At 49.5% G+C, this 22,815-nt stretch overlaps 4 protein-coding genes across 4 annotated transcripts; 2 read left to right on the forward strand and 2 right to left on the reverse strand.

Annotated features, from left to right (window-relative positions):
• Window positions 674-3,197, forward strand: LOC8083491 (NOI-like protein). Its single transcript, XM_021449169.1, has 4 exons — window positions 674-866; window positions 1,851-2,396; window positions 2,526-2,738; window positions 2,884-3,197. The coding sequence occupies exons 1-4, from the start codon at window positions 861-863 to the stop codon at window positions 2,920-2,922; spliced, it is 804 nt and encodes a 267-aa protein (XP_021304844.1). The 5' UTR covers window positions 674-860; the 3' UTR covers window positions 2,923-3,197.
• Window positions 6,054-9,431, reverse strand: LOC8083492 (uncharacterized membrane protein At1g16860). The gene is made up of 4 exons (XM_021448791.1): window positions 8,328-9,431; window positions 7,723-7,866; window positions 7,422-7,627; window positions 6,054-6,688 (listed from the first exon to the last, which is right to left on the reverse strand). Exons 1-4 carry the CDS (start codon window positions 9,009-9,011, stop codon window positions 6,496-6,498), a joined length of 1,227 nt encoding a protein of 408 aa, XP_021304466.1. The 5' UTR covers window positions 9,012-9,431; the 3' UTR covers window positions 6,054-6,495.
• LOC8067686 (serine/threonine-protein kinase HT1) lies at window positions 14,599-17,285 on the forward strand. Its single transcript, XM_021448520.1, has 2 exons — window positions 14,599-16,726; window positions 16,819-17,285. The coding sequence occupies exons 1-2, from the start codon at window positions 15,758-15,760 to the stop codon at window positions 17,068-17,070; spliced, it is 1,221 nt and encodes a 406-aa protein (XP_021304195.1). The 5' UTR covers window positions 14,599-15,757; the 3' UTR covers window positions 17,071-17,285.
• LOC8083493 (GDSL esterase/lipase At4g26790) lies at window positions 17,240-21,334 on the reverse strand. The gene is made up of 3 exons (XM_002438670.2): window positions 20,788-21,334; window positions 17,708-18,197; window positions 17,240-17,620 (listed from the first exon to the last, which is right to left on the reverse strand). Exons 1-3 carry the CDS (start codon window positions 21,208-21,210, stop codon window positions 17,427-17,429), a joined length of 1,107 nt encoding a protein of 368 aa, XP_002438715.1. The 5' UTR covers window positions 21,211-21,334; the 3' UTR covers window positions 17,240-17,426.

Raw genomic sequence — 22,815 nt, forward strand, 5'->3', positions numbered from 1 at the left:
TACCTGCCCCTGATACTCCGTACACAGCATGGCCTCATCTATCCAGCTGTCATGGTTGATGGCACTTCGAAGACAACATTTCCCATATTGACCAGCCAGCCAGACGTGTCTCCTGTCGATCCAGCAGGAAGCCAGGCCACCGAGGACTCTGCCGGGACGAGGTCAGAATGCAACGGCAAGAAGGAAGACATGGACACCGGATCAGAGACTGCAAGAAGGATGAGGATCTTGGGCATGTATATGTAGGCCTTGTTTAGTTTCTAAAATTTTTTAGGTTGGGCTACTGTGTAGTATTTTATTTTTATTTGGTAAATATTATCTAATCATAGACTAACTAGCTTCAAAATATTCAGTTTGCGATTTATAAGCAAACTGTGCAATTAGTTTTTATTTTTTCTATATTTAATGCTTCATGCATATGCCGCAAGATTCGATGTGATGGGACTCTTAAAAAGCTTTTGGTTTTTGTTGAACTAAACAAGGCCGTAATACAAATATGCACACCACACGCCACGCAACCTTTGTTGTTTGATCTGTTGCCCTTCTTTTCCCGTGCCGTCTATAAAAGACCATTGCCGAATTGGGCTGCGGCCACTATTTTGCAGCTTCTTCCTTCTCCTTCCCTTCCGCAGTTGGCTTCTCCTCCTTTAATTAGACGATTGCCAGATTTTGGCTAGCTGCTGCCACCGCACCAGCTGCCTGCCTTCTCTCATCCCCTACCTTGGGGCCTGCCATTGCTGCCTCTTTCTCTCTCCTCTCTGCAGGGGGAAGGGGGAGAAGAGACCACCGGATCAAGAGACCTCGCCGCCGACATCACCGTCGCCGTCCGGCTGGTTTGGTTCCTCGATCTCCGGGCGTGAATGGCCGTGAGTGCTTCTTCTTCCCTGCTGTCTGGTTTCTCTTTGATGCATACATAACATAACCATGTTTTTGCTCAATTATGAATAATCTTTGTGTTCTTCTGTGCCGAATTAGTTATACATTCCACCTTAATTATTTGGGCGTTTTTAATTAGTATATGAACATCTCTGTGCATATGCAAAAAAAAATTCAAATTTAATAATGTTTCATTCGTTCAGGTGCGCCTCTCACCTTAGTTTGGCATAATTTAGGATGATTACAGTTTCTTGGCATACACCAGGGTCGCCAGCCTGAACCATTTGTATAGCTTTAAGTTAGCCATGAAGTGATTCATGGATAACAACATGATGCTGCGAATTATATATAACCGTTTCGATAAAATAGCATTGAAATGAAACCACCGGCGCGCGCGTTGCAAGTAGAGTCACGGAGGATGCACATACAACTCATTTCTGACTATTCATTTCACGTAAACTCGTAATGATATGTTCATCCTTCTTGAGATGAACAAGATGAGTTGAGAGCGGCCGTCCAAATATAAGTGTTGCCTTCTGGTTGAAAAATGAAAATCTGTGCACGTTCTATGGATAGGGAGTCTACTCTTCTTAAAATAAAACTATATAGACACCCTTGATTGAACACGTCTTTCTCAATCACTTTTGCAAAGCATATAAGCCCACGGTTCCGTTTCCTACTGGGAGGCACGTTACGTTGCTTTCACTTACAGCACTGGTCAAAAGGATAGCCAACCAGCTGTAATCTGAATATTAGCAAGGAAGGGTTTTGATCCGGATACAATATTCATGACCTCTTTTATTTGCTGTAAATCTGAACATTAGCTGCAGGGAAGGGTTGACTGACATCGTTTAGTCTCAATTGCATCTTCATCTTCACAGAATCAAGTTGAATTTGCATAATTTATTCACCATTTTGCTTGCATTGGCACCTGAAAGCTTGGAATTGCTCATTCCTGGACGACGTACTTGCAGAAACGACCCACGGTGCCAAAGTTCGGCGCCTGGGACAACGACGATGTCGGGTACACGGTCTACTTCGACAAGGTGCGCGAGAACAAGGGCGCCACGGCGCCGCCGCTGCACCGGCCGCACAGCCTCGACGACCCGGAGGAGGGGCCCATGATGAGAGTCCCTCCGCCGTCGTCGTCGAGGCCGGCCACCGCGGGAGGCCACCGCGAGGCGCCGCCGTCGTCGAGGCGGCACCACGGGCAGGGCGGCCACCGGCGAACGGAGAGCAGCAGCAGCGTGGCGTCCGACCCAGGCTCCGCCCACCAAAGCAAGTTCGCGCCGCCGCCGCAGTACTACCAACGCACGAGCCACGGCCACCACCGTCACCACAGCGGTGGCCACCACCACCACCAGCAGCAGCAGCAGCAGCAGCAGCAGCCCCCGTCCTCCCACGGCCACGGCCACGGCCACGGCCACCGAGCCTCGCACGCGCACAGCAGGCAGCAGCAGCACCACCACGCGGCGCCGGGTCCCCGGGCGCGGTCCGCCTCGCCGCAGAGCAACGCCCCGGTGAGTCTCACACCGGCCGATCAGCTAGTATATATATATATATATATATAGCTTGTCCAGGCGCGGCGTTGATCGTTGACGGTGTCGTGTGTCGTCTTGGTTGTTCCTGTGCGCGTGTGACGACGACAGAATCGACAGCGGCCGTCGGCCGTGCCCAGGTTCGGCGTGTGGGACGAGCAGTCCGCCGAGTCGGCGGCGCAGGGGTTCACGGTGGTGTTCGAGAACGTGAAGCGGCACCGGGAGGTGGCCAGGTCCGGGGTGCCGGCTGTGCCGCGCGTGCCGTCGCCGCCGGAGGGCGCCGCGTTGAGGCGCCACCATCAAAAGACCCCTTTCGTGTCCAAGGTACGTATGTACACGGTGATCACTAACACCATCCACTACTTTGATCACTAACACGGTGATCAGAGAGTACCGTCGATCAGGTGATGTGGTATGGTATGGCATTTCACTGATCATTGCTGAACTCCTTTGTGTTTGTGATGCGCAGATGTTTGGATGTTTCCTTCCCACCACTGCCAAAGGCTGAGAACGATGCATATATATATCTTCACACATCTCGCTCCCCGTAATCTGTTTTATCAGGCTACGAGCGTGTTCTTTCATTATTTCATTCAGTAGCTTGGTACGTGAGCAAAGGTGAAAGAGAACACAGGGTGATCGAGCGGGAGGTTCCATTACTATTATGCACATATTTTGATCGGTAACATGTATAATTACCTAAATTTATGCACATATTGTAACTTATGTGTGATCCTGCATTTGAGAAACAATTTTGCTATATAGATGAGTTATTACTTGAGAGCGAGGGGGTAAGAAGAGATACTCACGGCGGTGTTATTCTGCATGTTAGAAATAGAAAGTTATAAAATAAATAATATGACCGGCGGACCTTGGTGGTTCGCATGCCCATGGTGGAGCCATGTCAAGCACCACCACCCCTGCCACTGGTGGCCGACGACGACCAAGGGAGAGGCGACGCAAGCGCCGGACATCACCGACCGCCACCTTGATTGTTTCCGGAGCTCTGCCTGGGCTCAACGAGTTGCGCAGCGGGATGGGCATCGCCCAGCCTGGTGGCATCATGGCGACAACGGTCATTCGGCCGAGACCGCCCAAGCACCGCTAGGCTCCTTCGTGAGGAGGACCGTGTTGTGTCTCCCCGAGCTCGACCTACTTGCGGAGGCGATGTGTGTGGCCAATGGTCCTCCCACTTTGGTCATTTCCTTCGACCCGATGCTGGAGAAGCTCCTGGCCGCCACGTTTGCCGTGAGCTACTTTGTTGTAGCGACCGCCCCCTAGGGATTCGTGGAGCCACCTCCGGTGGCGGCTGTCCCTTCGCCTCAGCTGTCGGAGCAGGAGCCAGCACCTCATGCCTCCTCAGGTGGGTTAGCCCGACATCGAGATTGGCGACCAAACGCCCACGCTGCGCGAGGCTGCTCAGCGCCTCACACGGTTTCTTGATGAGGTGCATACAGGAGCCACCCTTGATTGCCTCTCCACCTCAATAGAGGACGTCTGTCAGAAGGCCCCCGCCTATCCTGTCCAGGAGCAGTCATATCACTGCTCAGCCATTGGCGCACATTCCGGCCTCTAAGCGGGGCGAGGTTCTCCTAAACAAGCGACTGGGTTCGCTCCACCAACCACAACGGTTTCACCCGCACCGAGGGGGATACTCAATGCCCTGTGTTCCGTGACCTTGTCGTCGAGCGAGGTGGAGGGCCTGGACATGTTGTTTCCAACGTTTAACGGGCGCACGTGCGACCGGAAGGACTCGTAAGACGCGACGTTGAGCACATTTTGGTTGACCTATTTATGTAATATCGATCCACGGAACTTTTTGCTAGGTCGGTCCAGCTGTTGACCACCTAGCGCACTTGTGCATGTTGTTTTGTGTTGTGTACTCTTTCTTCTTAATATAATGATATGCAAATCTTATATGTATTCGAGAAAAAAAACAATATGATCCGAAAGGCCACTATGGCTAAGCGAGACAGATGCTTGGGCAATTTTGAATCAGCTTGCAGTTTTTTTTTTTACTTTGGTGGCTTTGCTTTATGCGAATCTTGTAGTTTTGCCCTAGTAAAGGCAAAAGTTAAAGCTAAATCATATAAAACTGGCAACTCGAGAAAAAATTATTAATAAGTTATGAATCCATTAACAGAACATCGTAGACGATCTTCACTGGTTAATTGCCCTCTTTTTTTCAGGGAGGGGAGGGGAGTACTCCTGTTGGGTGAAATCAATCACATGAATATCCAAAGTTGAACACAAATAAAATTTATATTCACTTCAGATTGTACTGTACATGCCAGTGGGTATTTTAGTTCCCAATCTTCGTATTTTACACTAAATGACAATTTTACCTTTAACATAAATAGTTAGAGCATCTCCAAAGGCTTTGGCAAATTGACTTGGTATTTGTTGTTGTTTGCAAACTTCCATAACAAAATGCAAAGGATAAAAATAGGCCATCTCCAAGAGAATTGGCATTTGGACTTGGCAAAGGATAAAAATAGGAGGTCTCCAGGCGCGCGCGCTTTCCTTGCGTGTGACTTTGCACGCGCGATCAGGTTTGCAAAACCGTCTACAACTTGGCATTTTTGCCAAGTTTGCTCCCTCATTTGCCAAGTTGCCCAAATTGCAAACTCCAAATGCAAAACCGTTGGATACCTCTTTTGGAGCTTTTTGACAAATTACCCAAATGCAAAACTCTTGAAGATGCTCTTACAGCCCTTCATAACCAAAAGGGCGAAGTGGTCTTTTTTTCTATATCTAAATCTTCATTCTTCAACTTCAGCTTCATATATGGAACTCTCGAATGATTCATGCATTGCAAACTTGGTCGACTTTTGCATTTTGTTTTCTTTATCTTCAATCATTAGACGACGCCAAATTCTTATCTTTGCCTTGATTTGTTCTGATCTCTGGCTCGTCCGAAGTAGAGACAAAATCTTTTGGCAAAGTCGACTTCTTTTTGGCAAAGTCAACTTTCCATCTTCGCTCTATCAATTTTCCTACAAGCAAACTTTATTATGAAAATTATAAAATCAACTCTAAAGTTCCAACTCCAAAGTTTGGGCCTGCTTTTTATGACAAAGTTAAATTTCCAACAGTTAGAAATAGAAAGTTATAAAATACACAAGATGATCCATTCTCGGAAAAGGCCACTATGGCTAAGCGAGAAGATGTTTGGGCGATTTTTAATCAGCTTCCAGTTTTTTTGAGTGGAACATATCACCATTGGTGGGTTCACAATTTCTTGGGAAGACTGTGCGAAAGGATGTTGACGCAATGATGAGCCGGCCAATGGCTACTTGAAGCACTAGTGGGTCGAGAAAAAACAATATTGCAATAGCAAAATTTTACAGAAATAGGCAACTAAAAATTAACAGTAAAATGTACAATATGATCTCAATTTTTAATTTGGAAGAAAGCTAAGGAATTCAATAATTTGTGGGAGACTTGGACGAGTTTTATCGAGGAATGGAGCTTACCAAAATAAAAATGAAGGCTACCAATTGTGTTGATTTAGCATTATGAGGAATTGCACAACCATGAGATAGGAATGGAGAAAAAGGTATGAGAGAGACGACAATAGTTTTTTCCCCCAAGAAATAGATTAACAATAGCCACATGGATCCATACATAAAAAAAAACTAAGATAAAATCAAATGTTATATAAAAACAAATTTTACAGCAGGCTACCTTGCTAGTTACTTTCGTATGATGAGAAACCTCGTTTAAACAATAGGACCCATATGGAAATTTGGACCAAATCCCTTTCTGTTATTGCAAGAATGACAAAAAAGGAACTGAGAAGGCCAAACTTCAAAAGAAGCGTGGCACATTAACATCAAACCTTAGCCAACAAACAAATGAGTAGTCCTCTTCAAAAGAAACCAAAAAAACAGCACAGCTATGCTACTGACAAGCTACAAATACCACTTTAATTTACATCATTCTGTTTCCATCAACTACGTAAGTAGTAAATCCTTTTTTATCAGAAACCCTTAATGGAAGATACTAAAACTCCTCTTCCGCGATAGACAGGGCGTGTATTCTACATTAGTGTATGTATTTATGTATCTATATATATAGTTCAGACCATATATACAGCCTCGTCAGGGTCTTCATCCCCGATCAGTATGAGCCCCTCAATGAAGACAGGGAACATGCACCGGATCAGCTGGCAACCGGTGGTGACCACGCCCGCTGGTGCATCGACGATGTCACAGGCATGGTGCTTCTTCAGGATTCCTATCACACTTGCTGTGTCCCCTTCTCTGATTAACCTAACCAATTTTGTTGCAATCTTAGTGAACAATGTGCTTTAACAGTGAAGGCAATGCAATGATCATTTTGTAGAAAAAAAATATAAACATCATGACTTTCTTGTGTTTGCATGAACATTTGTCAGTCTCACATCACTACTCTGACACACAGGTCTCGACTTCTCTCATCTATAAATTTATGTTCTACTAGGTCGCGAATTCTATATAGAACAATGGAAAATTGGATATCAAGAGACCAACTTGAAATAATTGCAAATCATTGTGCAAAGTTCAGTGGGATATCTGAGGAAACAAATTTTGGCTTTCTACCTGTATATTGTGATCAGCGCAAGAAACTGACAACCTCAATAGAGTTTATGTGTTCGGTAGGTGTAAATTGTGACCATAGTGGTTGATCTATTGGCGCCAGTCAACCTCAAAACTGATAAAGATAGAGGTATACTTCTGCTAGTGCAGACTTGAGCGATAGGGGAGGAACAGAGGTATGATTAGGCTATGCAGTATATATGTTTTTTTCAATTCCTTCACCTAAATTTGTGTAAAGTTCAGTGGCGGCAAACTTCTGACTTGGGAAAATACTAGCAGCGATATAGGAGGAACAGAGCAATAGCATGAGATATGGGAGGAGGAACAGAGGAATAGCAATTAGCAAGAGGCAAATAACACAATTTCGCAGGGCATATGGTCTTCTTTTCAGTTCTTTCACCTAAATCTGTGTGAAGGATCTTCTTACCCTTCCTTAACACGCAAATCTCCGTTGTAAGACAACTCGTTGGTTGCCATCCAGTTCTTCAAGTTTTGTGAGGCGCCCTTCTTGCTGCCATCAAAACTGGTGGTTTTGTATCTGATCATCGGAGTGATCACGTCGCCTTCGCCGGCACGCACGTAGAATCTCTTCCCGGAGTTTCTGTCAGATATGTAGAAGTTCGTCACCCGTGCCTGCCAAAGCGATGCCAATAAACACAACCGGCCATCAGTTGCCACATCGCTTGTACTGGGGACCATGTCCATTGCTTGTAATAACCAGAGTAGACCTCGGAGTGTCTCAGTTGCCACCGGCGGCGGCAGCAGCAGCACCAGCCCCACCGACGGCGCTCGTGCAGCTGAACGGAGGTGAACACGCACCGGGCGGCGTCGTGGAAATTGGCGCCCAGCGGCTGACCACCGCAGGTAACTTGCTGCAGGAGCAGGAGACGGGCAGCCATGTTAGAATAGAACAGAGCATGCCAAGCAGATCAGAGTGTTCAGACTCTGCTTTGGTGAAGTAACAAGTTGGCGACGCATGCATTGCTTTGGTGAAGCAAAAGTGGTTTGGTAACTTGGCTTCCTCAATCAAAACCATTGACCATAGATGAAACTCATCATCAGTTTTGATTGGCATTCTTTGACGCATAAACGAGTCGAAGCAACAATTTTGACCGACAAAAAGAAAATTAATTAGGAACTTATACAGGATCTTAGCCACGTTCAGAACTGCACAAAATGCAATTTTTAACAACTCCTAGTTGGCATGCATGGACTGGGAGAATACCGATGCAATTGTTAGCGACAGCAGAGTCGTAGGTACGTCAGGGAACGGATTTGGTAACAGTGAAGCAAGGATGGAAAGGCAATAGCTGATTGGTTTTGATGAGCTCACCCCGGTGATCTTGACGAGCTCGCCGACGGGCATGTCGCCGCCGTGGTCGTCGAACACCGTGTCGGGGAACCTGCGGAAGAACCTCTCCGCCTCGGCCGCCGTCCGCCACGCGTTCGACGCGAACACCGCCGCGACGGCGGCCACGGCGCCGCCCGCCGCGGCGAGGACCTCCCAGCGGCGCCACGACACGAGGCAGTAGGCCCCGGCGCCGAGGGCGGCCGCGGCCGCCACGGCCACCAGCACGTAGCACGCGAACGGGACCCCGAGCCTCAGCCTCCCGCTCGCCGGCGCCAGCGCCACGGCCGTCCCCGCCGCCTCCTTCCCGGCGCCGGCGCGCCTGCTCCTGCTGCTGCTACTCCCCTTCCTCGACGACGACGACGGCGACGGCGCGGGGGACGGGGACGGCCCGACGAGGAGCCCCGGCGGGTGCGAGAGCTGCGACAGCGGTCCCGACGCCGGCGACGGCGAGGGCCGGTGCAGCGGGCCCGAGCTGCGGCGCGAGGAGGAGGCTGGCGACGGCACCTGCGACTGCGACGCGGCGGCGATGTCGAACATCCGGCCGAGCTCCCCCGAGCGCGCCACGTCCCCGCCCGTGTACGGCGGCGTGGCGGCCGACAGCCGCCGCCCGCGCTTCCTGTCCGGCGCGGGGCCGGACACGTACATGCCGCTCCCAATCTGGTGCATCGCGGCCTAAAGAAGCCGCAACGGGCACGACGATCTCGCGAACCAGAGCCGAGAAGTGGAAGAAGCGGCAGGAGGAAGACGAAGAAGAAGATGATGATGATGAGTCGAATCCACTCCCGTCGCGGCGTGGATGTGAGAGACTGACTCGGCGACTAGCTAGGGGCTGCTGCTTTAGGGCGCAACGTGGTGTCGTGATCGTCTTATCAAGAACAGAGTAGGGAGCACTGCAGCTGCACGCACGCGGACACGGAGCAGCAGCACAGTGAGCAGCGGAGCCGCCGGCTAAGCTTTACTAGTCGGCGCGTTTGCTTGATCGCGAATTCATGCGAGGTCGGCACGACACGACCGGATGGCATCGACCATGGCTAACGCTTGCAGTGCAAAGCTTCGCCATTTTGAATACTTGATGGTGGTGGCTGAGTAATACGGCCGGAAGTGGCGGTAAAACTAAGGATCGCCAGCCACCCGGTCGTTGCGCGGTGGCACACGCCGTGCTGACGGCAGAGATCGTTGCGCATTTTAGTCGCTGTCAGTTCGGGAAACTTTGAAGCTCTTTTGGCGTGGCTTCTGAAACTCTCGACGAACAATGCCAAAATCAATAGTGGCAAAATTTTTTAGCACTTTTATTTATATTGGATATATATTGTCCAATTATAAACTAACTAGGTTTAAAAGATTCGTCTCGCAAATTACAAATAACTCATCTATATTTAATACTTCGTGCATTTGTCTAAGATTCGATGTGACGAAAAATTTTAAAAATTTAAAGTTACTTTTTGAGAACTAAACGAACCGATTCAGAGCGGAGAACAGCCGGCCACCGTAGTTAAACTTCTTGTAAAAAAGAAAAATCAGGTTTTTTTCCCCTGTCAGTGTGTAACCTATGCAGCTCCTCTATGCTTATCTCCGGGCAGAATCGTGGCGATTTGGCCGGGTTTTTTTTTGTGATTTCCATGAGACAGCGACGCGTCTGAGCACTTGCACAAATTGCACGCTTTAATCGACCGGATTACCGCGCCGATGCGCTTGATCTCCAAGTGGAGGAGGAGGAGGGCGAGACAGCGACGCCATTGGCGGCCGGCGAAGCTGCCCGCGCGAGGCGAGGGTGGCGCCGGCAGACGTGTCGCCGCCAGATAAGCCTCCCGGCGACGCACGTGGACGCGGCCCGCGCCGTCCCGCCGGCCACGCGGACTCGCAGGGGGCGGCCGCGGCTGCCGACAGTTGGGCGCTGCCGACGCGTGGACGTTCCTCAAGGCGCCCTGCGGGCGGATCGGACGGTGGAGATGATGCCCGTGGGGGCTGGGTGGTGGGGCCGCCCGGGAATAGGAATGAGGGCGGGGACGTCTCGTGAGTCGTGACGCGGTGACGGGAACGTTTCGTCGCTTTCGGAGATCACAGGTGACTCGCGGTCGCGGGGCCGCCGAAACACCGAATCGGACGAGCAAGTGACAATGGGACTGGCCAGTTCACACTAGCGTCTTGCACTGTTTCAGCGAGTGACCTTTCCGGTATCAGCAGCCGTCCCGGCACCCGCATGTTCGTCCAATAACCTCACCACTCACGTTGGCAATGGGTAAATCCCCATCGGATATGTACCTATTCCCATAACAATAATATGATACCACGGGTATCCCATATACAGTGATGGGTGGGGGAATTTTCCCAGACCCATACCCGGGTGGGTAAATTAGACCCGGCGGGTCACCCATACCCGCCAAACATCAACAATTCACAAGCACCAGTCATGTAGTAGCAATTCACAAGCATTGTCACATAACCATTCACAAGCATCGTCACATAGCCACCTCACCATATACCTAGCAAATAGCAACATAATAATTTCTACTGCAACCACTAGTCACAACACCATAATAGTTCATTGTCCATACAAATCACGTAGTAGAGAGTAGTACTTTGCTAGCACTACATAGGGTTTCAGTCTATGGGCTGCCGGTGAACTGGTGGCTGGTGGACTTCTTTAGTTTTGGGCTGGGTATTTTTCACCTATGGGTAAATGGGTATGGGGACTACTAGAACGTCCCCATACCCGCGTACCCAATGGGTGAAGGGTTTGCTCCGTTTGTGTACCCATGGATACTAGTTTCACTCCATATTAGTACCCTAATAGAGTAAATACCCATCGGGTCACGGGTCGTGGGCCCCATTGACATCTTTACTCACCACCCTAATGCTTTATTGGTGGCATCCTGTGACAATCTAGAAAACTTATTGCGGCAAATTAGAAAATATAAATATTGCAAATTACTGGGGCCTTGTTTAGTTCACCCTGAAAACTAAAAAAATTTCAAGATTCCTCGTCACATCGAATTTTTTGACACATGCATAAAATATTAAATATAGACAAAAACAAAAACTAATTACACAGTTTACCTGTAAATCACGAGACGAATCTTTTGATCCTAGTTAGTCCATGATTGGATAATATTTGTCACAAACAAACGAAAATGCTACAGTACCAAAAACATTTCACTTTTCGGAACTAAACAAGGCCTAGAATCTAATTGGGGTCTGGTTGGATGAGTTTTAGATTCTTAAAAACCAATTGTTGCAATCAGTTCTGTGGAGCATAGCGTGGCCGTCGCCTAGCACCCACTAGTCGAGATGGTGGTACCTAGAGGTAGATCTAGAGTGCTAGTAATGGTGTCGTCTAATAACAATAACTTCTAAAAACTCCACGAAACATTATTATGAACACACAAGATAGTGACATGATATGTCAATCATAGATATCCTAGTGAGTAGTGACATCAACAATTTCTAATCCTAGCTTTGTCCTTAGCTATGCCCAAAGTGGAGCAGTAGCACACCATCAGGTCTCCGTCCTTAGCTATGCCCGAAGTGGGGCAACAGCACACCATCGGGTCTATAATGGAGAATGGAGGCGGAGAGACATGGTTAGGGTGGCATTAGTGGTCGCGGAGTAGAATGGGGAGAAGGGTTAGAGGTGATTCAGATGAGGGTATGGAGTTAGGGTTCTTTGTGGCTAAAGATGGCAACGGGTACCCGAAATCTGAAACCCGATGGTTTTTTATGGTAAAAGGTAGACCCAGTGGATTTATGGCCATAGGTCTGGGAATGTAGTATCCAAACTCGTAAACCCATGGGTTTTGTAAACCTGGTCCATAATAGCAAAGTAGTTTATATCTACACACCTAATCTATATATCACACGCACTTTGTATAAATAAATTTTATATAATATGGTATGAAAATCAATTTTGAGTTAGTATTACAAAAGGTAGAGAAAAGAACAAAACGACAAGTATCCATCCATGACACATTTGCTTGAGGTGGTGTTGTCTACCTGTGTTTTAACAAGGAAAACGAGCCCACATCTATTTGTTCTTAGTTATTACTCGCAGTATGATGTCTTTAGTCTCATGTCAACCAGAGGAGAGAGTGGTGAAATCTATACTATTTAATGATACCTAGGCAAGCAGTTGAAATCTATAATAATTTTCTCTTCGTAGATTAGAAAGACAACAAGGTTGAACTACATAAGATATTTATATCTGATAAATATCTATGAAATAAGTTTGAATTTTATTAATATCATAGGCGAACCGTGGGTACCCGTAACCTGAATGGGTATAGGTTTGGGCACAAAACTAAACTTGTGATGGGTCATGGGTTTTTAAATAAGCAGATTTTATTTTCGCGGGTATGGTTTGGGATGGCAAAACTGGGCAGGTTTGGGCCCATCGCCATCTTGATTTGTGGCCTTGTGGGCTATTCCACTGGACTATTACGGGTTGCACTGAGGAACAGAAGAAGAAGAATTTTTAACTCACCTCAAGATACAACCCACCCAGCGTGGTCCGCCTCTAGTTGCATGGTGTTGTTGTTCCTGTTGATAAAGGTAAAAAGATACAAGACTAAGAGAATGGATTGTTATATTCCATTGATCAGTTGTTTTTCTAGGTGATGCAAAGAGTGCCATGAAGGCCAAAGGGGCATACTTGTCTAGGACTATTAATGATGTGAAGAAACTCTTATCATATTTTTTTTTTCTCTTCCATCCTTTCTCGCGGAGTTGCTGCAGCGTCATACAAATCGTGTGGAACTCTAACCTCCCTCCTTTTTGGACATGATCATTGATTCAAGAGCTACTTTTGGAGCATCGATTTCATAGCTATACTACCTACCTGGTGTAGTGGTGTATCTAAAAGAACAGTCATCTTTGATTATGATGCGGTTTAAGTGAATGTCTTTGGTGGCCATTTTCAATGAAAAATTTCATCGCATTGTTTCTAAAAATTGACACATCATATAAAGTAAAGTAAAAAATAAAATATAGATAAAAACACCCATCCTCAATACATAGTTTTATAGATATTTAATTTCATGACTCATATAGAGTTAGTAATTATGTGAAAAGAGCTTCATCACTCATATCTTCTTCCTTCTTAAGAACATTGTCATGTTATAAAAATGTTTATGTGGCAATCTATTAAATGAAAATGAAACACTCGCTAAGACTGGCCTAAGGCCTTTGTAACATCCAGATCTATAGCCCAAACATTCTAATCCACTATTTTCTATATATATATTCCATCAGATTGACGTGTTTCCTTGAGGTCCCAAATCTTCCAGGTTATTCTAAATGGTTATGATTGGCATTTTAGTCAGTGTTATGAGTTGTTATTATCATACTATTGTTCATTTGTTTGTCTAGTAAATTTATTGTTTTTCAATATAATCGAACTCTGCTGCCACATTTATTTATTTGTTTATTTATTTTAAAAAACCTTTGTAAAGCTTTTGTTTTCCTATTAGTAAAAAAGTATGGATTTTTTGGGAATCAATGAAGTAGGTTTGAGCCTCCCATGCTGTTATTGTTTAGTTGGCGGTTATTGTTTTTGTTGTTGCTATTTTGAGAGCAAATTGTTTTAAATCCGATTTGATTTTGAATAATGGAGGGTTGCCTACATAACGCATATAGAGCAAAATAATTTTTTTAACTAGAAAAATGACATAATGCAAACTCCATACTTATGGTGGAACCTCCATCCGGATTTAAATTTTTGACTTAACATAGAAGTTTGTATTTTTCTAGATTTGTTTCTCTTGAGATATGAGTGCCTGTACAATGGAAGAAGAAAAACAGCATACCAGCTTAACTCCTTGCATGTTGAGGCAATAAGACAGCTCTTGTCTGACTCACAAGGAGAGCGGGTGAGGCACCGCGCAAGCCAGCGTATTTAACCGCTGATGCTGGCTAGGTAGTAAGATTAGTAAGTAGTACTAGTAGCCAATGATCTCCTCTGCTAGAGAGGATAGCACCAATTGTATAATACTAACACCCCCATACTGTGCATATTTGGGGCGTGTCGTTGTAACTTTGACTTTTTTTCAATTTTAATACAAAGATGCGCAATCCTTTTTGTGTATTCAAGAAAAAAAAGGAAAAACAAAGTGACAACTTGTCTTTTTGTTTTCCAGAGAATATCAGGGATGCTGCATTTGCTGCTGGTCACCATGTTTCCCACTGAAGTCACAAAATACTTTCTTTCCAAGGGAATTTTAGGCCGTCAGAATCGATGTCAAACTATGTTTTTGGTTACTTTATTATTGTTGGGCCATACTATGTCGCAGGGTACAAAAGTCCACATCACTGTGTTGGGCTAGATTCGAGCCTTCGAAATCGACCCAGAACAAAAGATGTTCGGCCCTTGAAATAGCCATACCTTTGCCGTCGGCCAGAAATGGCGAGACATGACAATATGACGCATTCGCTGATGCCATACGATCGGCGGCGCGTCGTCCTTGCCACAGAACGCACTCTCCATGCCGACCGGTGAAAGCGCAAGTGCGCAACCCGCATCGGCTCGCCGTCGCCGTGCCTTTCCCGACGCATTTTATGCTTAGCGTCTCTCTGCAGGTCATGTCATCCCAAGCTTTTTTTTGCCCTTTTTTCCATAGCAGATATCTTTTTTCCCCCCGGCACTTTGTTTTTCCGTTGGAGATATCTCTCTCTCTTTCTCTTTCTCATGTGCCGCGGAAGCTGGGGGCGATCACCGGCCGATCAGGTGAGAAGCAGAGCATGCATGCACCGATCGATCCAGGCGCCGCAAGAGACGCCGAAAAGGTGCGGCCTTTTCTGAACTGCATCTTCACGAGACATCCTTGAGCACCTTTACTCTCTCTCTGCCTCCTCCGTTGGCCTATCCTCTCGGTCTGGAGTCAACAACACCAGCGAGCGGAGCGCTTTCTCAGGGGTGCCAGAGCCCAGAGAGAAGAGGACTCGAGGAGGAAGACGAAGGAGAGCTTTGCTAGCGTCCCCTTCTTCCCGCTGCGCGTGCCTGATGCCTTTATTCGCTTTCGCCGCCATTTTCATCCTCCAAGAAGCTAGCTAGCAGCAGCTGCGTCCGTGCCCACGCGCGCATGCATGCTTTGTGGATAGGGTACGCAGGGTTTATTGCGTAGGCATCTGTCTGGGCGTTGCTTGCATCGGCGTGGGGAGTTTTGGGATCTTGTTTAGCTTGATTCCAATGCGTGGTGAAGATACTTTGCTTTAATTTGGTGACCTGTAATTGAGTATCGTGAGTGTGGTGGTGGTGCTGGTGGTGGCGGCGCGGCGTGCAATGCCCGTGGCGGTGGCGCGGGCGTCGTCCGGCGTGTCGCGCCGTCGTCGATCGTGTTGGTAGCAGGGGAGTGGTACCGTCGCCGGTCGGCATGCCGTGTGCGACGTGGTGCTGTGAGTCTTGATACAAGCTGGCGCCTCGCATGCTCTCTTGCTTCCGGCTGCCGCGGCCGTTCGGCGGCGGCGGGGACGCGGACCAGCAGCAGGCCGCCACGGCGGTGTCTCCCCGTCGGGGCCCGTCGCTGCCGTTCGCGGCGAGCCTGTTCGCGGCGTCCCCGTCGACGTCGGGGCGCGGGAAGAGCCCGTGGCCTCCCCCGGAGGCGGACGACATGGAGAAGAAGCGGTGGGACAGCATGGAGTCGTGGTCCATGCTGCTGGACACGGTGATGGGCCCCGGCGGCGGCGGCGGCGGCGGCGAGGACAGCAGCGGGCGGCGGGAGGAGTGGATGGCGGACCTGTCGCAGCTCTTCATCGGCAACAAGTTCGCGTCGGGCGCCAACAGCCGCATCTACCGCGGCATCTACAAGCAGCGCGCCGTGGCCGTGAAGATGGTGCGCATCCCGGAGCGCGACGAGGCCCGGCGCGCCGAGCTCGAGGACCAGTTCAACTCCGAGGTCGCCTTCCTCTCCCGCCTCTACCACCCCAACATCGTGCAGTTCATCGCGGCGTGCAAGAAGCCGCCGGTGTACTGCATCATCACCGAGTACATGTCCCAGGGCACGCTCCGGATGTACCTCAACAAGAAGGACCCCTACTCGCTGTCGCCGGAGACGATCCTGAAGCTGGCGCTGGACATCTCGCGGGGCATGGAGTACCTGCACGCGCAGGGCGTCATCCACCGGGACCTCAAGTCCCAGAACCTGCTGCTCAACGACGAGATGCGCGTCAAGGTGGCCGATTTCGGCACCTCCTGCCTGGAGACCAAGTGCCAGGCCACCAAGGGCAACAAGGGCACCTACCGCTGGATGGCGCCGGAGATGACCAAGGAGAAGCCATACACCCGCAAGGTGGACGTGTACAGCTTCGGCATCGTGCTCTGGGAGCTCACCACCTGCCTGCTCCCGTTCCAGGGCATGACGCCCGTGCAGGCCGCGTACGCCGCCTCAGAGAAGGTTGTTGTTTGGGTTGGCTTGGCTTGTGTTCGTTTCTTTCTCTGCGAACTGATGAATCTCTCTTGTGATTGCTGATTGCCTGATTTCGTCAGAACCTGCGCCCGCCGCTGTCGAACTCGTGCCCGCCGGTGCTGAACAACCTGATCAAGAAGTGCTGGTCGGCGAACCCGGCGCGGCGGCCGGAGTTCAGCTACATTGTGTCGGTGCTGGAGAAGTACGACCACTGCGTGAAGGAGGGGATGCCGGTGACGGCGCACCAGGAGCTCAGGATCTGGCGCTCGTTCGCCAAGATCTTCAGGACGGGCTGCATCACCAACAACTTGTCCATACCGGTGCATGCGTGATCCATCTCCATCCTTACGTAACTGAATTGCTGCTGCTGCTCTGCTTAATCAATCATTCCACCACCAAGAGCCTAGGAAATATTACTGGTATATACTAGTATATCGATCTATCTGTCACAAACAAATGGCATAAAAGACGTCCGGCCGGAACCAAATGTAACTCTCGATCAAACGTGTAAACTTTATCTCTCTGATCTGATGATCATTTATAAGCCCAAAAGAATCAACGCATGGAAACAGACAGAGCAACCATGCTACATACATACAGTACATCGATCGAGTCGTTCTCGACAATGGGAGGAATGCTATGCTATACACACCGCGATTTGATTAATTAGTAGCAACATTTCTAGGCGTCACAGGAGCTCCTGGTAGCACAGGTCCAGCGTCTTCTTGGCGAAGAACTGGTTCACCTTCTGTGTGGGGTGGAACGAGTCCCAGAAGAAGTACTTGTCGGCGTCCTGGCATGTGTGGGGGCTCTTGTCGTTGCACAGGTAGGACATCTCCACCTTCCCCGTCGCGCAGCACCCCTCCTCCACGTTCTCCAGCCCTGCCATGCCAGTCCATCAGGTCAGCTCGCATTGCACAGCATGCATTGGAGATCGATCTATCTCATCGATCCATGTACACTACTCACCCAGCGTGGAAGGGTTGGTGATGAGGTCGAGCATGTTCTTGTAGACGTCGATGTAGGCGACCTTGAGCCCCGGTCGCGCCGCCATGACGCGGCGGAGCATGTCGAGCACCTTGGCGTTGTAGTCGCGGGCCACCTGGTTGTACTCCTCGACGCATCCGCCGCGGAGCGCGTTGAGGGTGCGCTCCAGCGGCAGGCAGCCGATGGGGCTGAGCCCCGCGAAGGTGACCCGGCGCGCGCCCAGCGCGTGGATCTGGCCCAGGAACCACTCCGCCTGCGCCACCAGGAAGTCCTCGAACTCGCCCACCGTGAACTCCGCGAACCGCCCCGTCACCAGCAGGAAGTAGTTCTCCAGGAAGTCGTTGGTGCCGATGCTCACCACGTACAGCGCGTCGGAGACGATGCGCCGCGCCGTGGCGCGCCCGACGTGGCGCCGGAGACGGCGCTTGTACTCCTTGAAGTACTCCACCTCCTTCCACAGCGGGATCACTGACTTCACGGTCGTCGTCGTCGTCGTTCAACCGGCCGGCCGGACCCGGGGAAGGAAACCAAACGGAAGGTTTTATTTAGCAGTCAGCAGCAGCGTCAACCATGATCGGTGCAATCCAAGAAATTAAGATCAGAACTAATTAAATAAAATCTGTGCAGAAATGAAAATTGAATAGATTCTGGCTGGGATCCTGATCTGTGTACATGGCGATCGTCCTCGGTGGTAGATGGCTAGATTCAGAGCTTGAATGCTCCCCGCGACGCTCGATCAGGGAACAGGACGCGTACGTTTGATCCATTCAATTCACGCGTCAGTTCTCGTGGACTTCGTGAGCTGTTGTGGCCGAGGAGGGCTGTGTTCTCCTCCAAATGGTTGGGACCAATAAACAAAAAAAAAAATCTACTGGTGTCCCATAATTCGTGGACGGAGGGAGTAGTTACTCCCATAATTCCACAGGAAACACCACAACAAATTCCCAAGTGCCCCACCAATAACTGCAGCTTTAGCAAACATTGTGCTTGGCTGCTAGCTGTAGCTGGATTTAAATTGAGCAGCGATGAACTGTTCCATAACCTCTTGAACACGTGATTAGATATGTCAGTACAAATTAATTCCATACGTGCCACATCAGCCAAAACTACCATCCTTGAAATTACTTTGGACTATTTCAGGGGGCAATTTGTCAGGCTTTGAAAATTAAATGGGTATATTGTCCGATATTCCAGTATTCGAGTTTGAAGGTGTCTTTTAAATTCAACATCAATTTGAGGGCAGCATATCGGACTTTACTATTTTTTTTTTCAGAGCATCTCCAACAACTTGGTAAATCCACTTGGTATTCGTATTATTTTGAGAAAAACTCAAAAACACCTATCCAACAACTTGATAAATCCACTTGGTATATTTCCCAACTTGCTAAACGGAGTCCCTGCATGCGTGCATATATATCCAACGCGAGTACGACTTTGTATCGACGATTTCAGCCTCTCCCGCGTACGCGAGTCTGTCTCCCGTGCGCGCGACTCTCCCTCCCGCGCCCGCAACGCGCGCGAGTCTCCCTCCCGCGGCCGCGCGACGTCCACGAGTCTCTCTCCCACGCGGATTATACTAGCTGAATTGCCTGCTTCGTTCGGTGAAGTGTCGGAGTATACTAGCTGAACCTACGTCCGCTGAATGGCCGGAGTATACTAGCTGAACGACGCCTGCTTCGTTCGGTGAAGCTTCGTTCCGTGAAGTAGCGTCGCGGTCGACCGGCGGCGGCGGCCACGCACGCGACAAGTCCGCACGCGAGAACATCGCGCAGGTAAGCCAATTTTCACCTGAGTGGAAGGCCCAATACCGGTACCGGTTTGGAGAGAGGTGGGCCTATTTTTTTCAATTTTACCAAGTGAAAATACCAATTTGTTGGAGACACATCTTTTGTTCTCTTGTGCCAAACAAAATAGCAAGTTGCTATAACTCAAGATATACCAAGTGAATTTTAAAGAGTTGTTGGAGATGCTCTACAACGGCCATAACTTAATGCTTATTTCACTAATGGAGTACACGTTTTTTTTTGACAACTACTAATGGAGTACACGTTGGCCGTCGCCCATGCGCTGGCTTCTTCTTTGATCTGGTGTTCTTCTCCAATAGCGCCCTTCTCTTTTCTAAATTTCCATTGTTTTATTTTTGTTTTGTACGTTCCAAAATTAGATACTTGAATTCAGGTCAGATCAGATCTTCAGGAGGTGAGAGTATAATGCTTGAACAGAACGCAACACAGCGAGGAAGGCATGATCATGAACAGTGAAGATGGCAATGCTGCAGACCAACCGTGCTACGCTGGACGGGTCGCACGCAGCCTGAAAGAAAGTGAAGGCAATGCCGGCAACCATTCGAATTCGACGCACTAAATGCGGAGGTTTTAATGCCTCTGCAGTTGGTTGCCATTGCCAAGAGGAGGAAGAAACCAAAGAAACAATGGTTGCTGCAGACCAAAGACAACGGATCCGTCACGCATTAGCAAAAAGCCCCATGGTACTACTAGCAGAGGAGAGTGACAAGGACCATTAGTTAGCGATCAATAATTCTCTGGACCCTAATGTGATCGTCCGTGCAGTCTAATCAGTTTTAAGGTTTGAAATGCTCCATGTCTTGAGAAGAACAGAGACTGCAAAATTCAAGGATTCAAGGTATGGCCCCCCCGCCCCCACGGCCTTAAACACCGGACGTAGTGTAGCGTCCATCAACCATCCGTCAGGCTCAGGCCGAGCGCCTTCAATTCCGGGAGGCGCAACCTGCAACTGCAAGGCCACTGCGGACGTTCTCTGCCATTCGTCGTCGTCGTCCCTGCCGTTTTCAGCCCCAGGGTCGTGGAATCTTCCCCTCTGCAACTCTTCCTGCAGGTGTGCCATGCTCAAGGCAGTTGCAGACTTGCAGTAGTGCAGAGCGCAAAGATCCCTGTTTTTTTTTGTTCCTCGTTGGAGTAACTACTAGTAGTACAATCTAGTTTTAATCATGGGAATTGATGTGTGCTCAAGTAATTAAGCGAGGCATCCATCTGATTCTGCGAGCGAGCGAGTGGTACTGGTATATAGAGTGGCGTACGTACCAGGACGCCGGCGGTCTTGTTGTCGAGGCCGGTGCCGGCGGAGGCGAAGCAGACGCCTTGGGCGAAGTCCTGGATGCCGTAGGCGGGGTCGAGGTAGGCCGGGACCAGCGGCGGCAGGCCGAGCGCCTCGGAGATGAAGTCCGGCGGGAGGCGGCCGTTGCAGAACCGCCCCGTGGGTTTGGCCCCGCCGGCCATGTCGCGCCCGTACGGCGGGAAGTCGCTCTTCAGGATCGTCCCGATCCCGTTGTTGTTGCCCGTGTCCACCGTCGAGTCGCCGAACACGATCACCGCCGGCACCGCCTTCGGCTCGCCCGACGACGACGGGTCGGCGCGGGCGCCGGCGCGGCAGCAGAAGCAGCAGGACAGTGCGAGCAGGAGCGCCGCAACGCTGGCCCGGCGATGGGCGCCGCGTGGTGACGCCATTGCGGCGGAGCAGAGGTGGCCGGCTTCGTCCACGCCGGGGTGCTCGTGCTTGTAGTACGGTGGCGAGTGGCGAGGCAAACCGCGCGCGGCTGTGCTGTGCTGTGCTCTGCAGACTGCAGCTGCGCCGGCCTGCGGGCGTTGTGCTGGTGACTGGTGGTGCTCATTAAATAGCAGAGGCCGCGAGCGAGGCGGCGGTGGGTCCCTTCCCCGCCGGGCTGACTGACGAGTGACGAGCGTGTACTAACCAGTGCGGGCTTTCAAAGTTACGTCAAGCGACGCATGATCGGACACTTTGTTAGATGGTGAGATCCTGCTTCATTGGGCGCTCCGAAAAGGGGAAAAAAAAAATCCCACAACCACACCCCGCGGGCGAACGCGGAATAGCTTGGGGAAATAGCGGAGACTGGAGAAGAATGTGAAAAGTAGGTCCTGATTTATTATGAGAGAAAAACGTTACTGAATGACTAATAGATTCGGTTGATAAACTCAAGTGAACAAGGTGTTCATGAGCTCAATGCAAATTCGGTTTTTTTAGAGCACACCACTAACGTGTATTTCAATAAGCAAAAAGAATTTAACAACAAAACATAAAGTGGTAAAACACCCTAGTTACTGAAGCCTAAAACTACTGGATCCTATGTTGTAGCATTACATGGTTAAACAACTTTGTGACTAAAAAAACACACTAACATCAACATTCCGAGCTTGGTATTCTCCACCATACACCACTGCCGTGTCTCGTTGTGGATTGCATCGGCTAGCTGAACCGCAGTCGAGGCCATGCCATTGAAGGTCCTCGCATTCCGCCCTTTCCAAATCATCCATCTCATCAGGAAGAAGAACGAATCAAATCACGCCGCAGCACCTTGGGCATCATCTTCCTAGCATTGAGCCACCAATGTAGGGCTGGCACCTCCTCATCCGTGACATGAATCTCTAGGTATAGCCACACCAGCCATATGTGCCAAACCTTCCAGCTAAAACAACATCCAAGGAGTATATGGGATCGCAAATGATGCAGTCGTTGAAGTCTTGTAGGCCTTGGCGAAATCGACGGTTTGTTGAGTATATGGGATCGCAAATGATGCAGTCGTTGAAGTCTTGTAGGCCTTGGCGAAATCGACGGTTTGTTGTCCGACAGCATTCATGTATGGTTAACCAAAAGAAGAAGCGAACCTTAGGCGGAGCAGCTGTTTTTGCGCCATACACCAGTGACGAGCCAACACTATGTAGGACGAAGCCGCGAAGTATTGCTGATCCTCCGTGAGCCTCCAGTTGAACATGTCCGACCGTGGCTCAAGCTACATATCCTCTAACAAATCACAGATATTGTTGAACTCAAGCAGCATCTGTAGAGACACCGATCTAGCAACGTGTCGCGCCCATGCACTCCTAGGTAACACATCTGCCACAGTCACCTTCTTCTTTCTTGCATGCACCGCCCTTAACAACGACGACGCGAGGGCCTCAATGCTAGAGCCGTTGATTCAACAATCAGTCCAGAACAAGGTTGACTTCCCATTGCCTAGAATTATCACTATGGCCGCCTGGAATAAGGCCAATTAATAGACGCTCGTCCGACACCGATGAACCCATCTCCGACGA

This window comes from Sorghum bicolor, chromosome 10 (genome assembly GCF_000003195.3).
Source record: "Sorghum bicolor cultivar BTx623 chromosome 10, Sorghum_bicolor_NCBIv3, whole genome shotgun sequence".
NCBI classification, from domain to species: Eukaryota; Viridiplantae; Streptophyta; class Magnoliopsida; order Poales; family Poaceae; genus Sorghum; species Sorghum bicolor.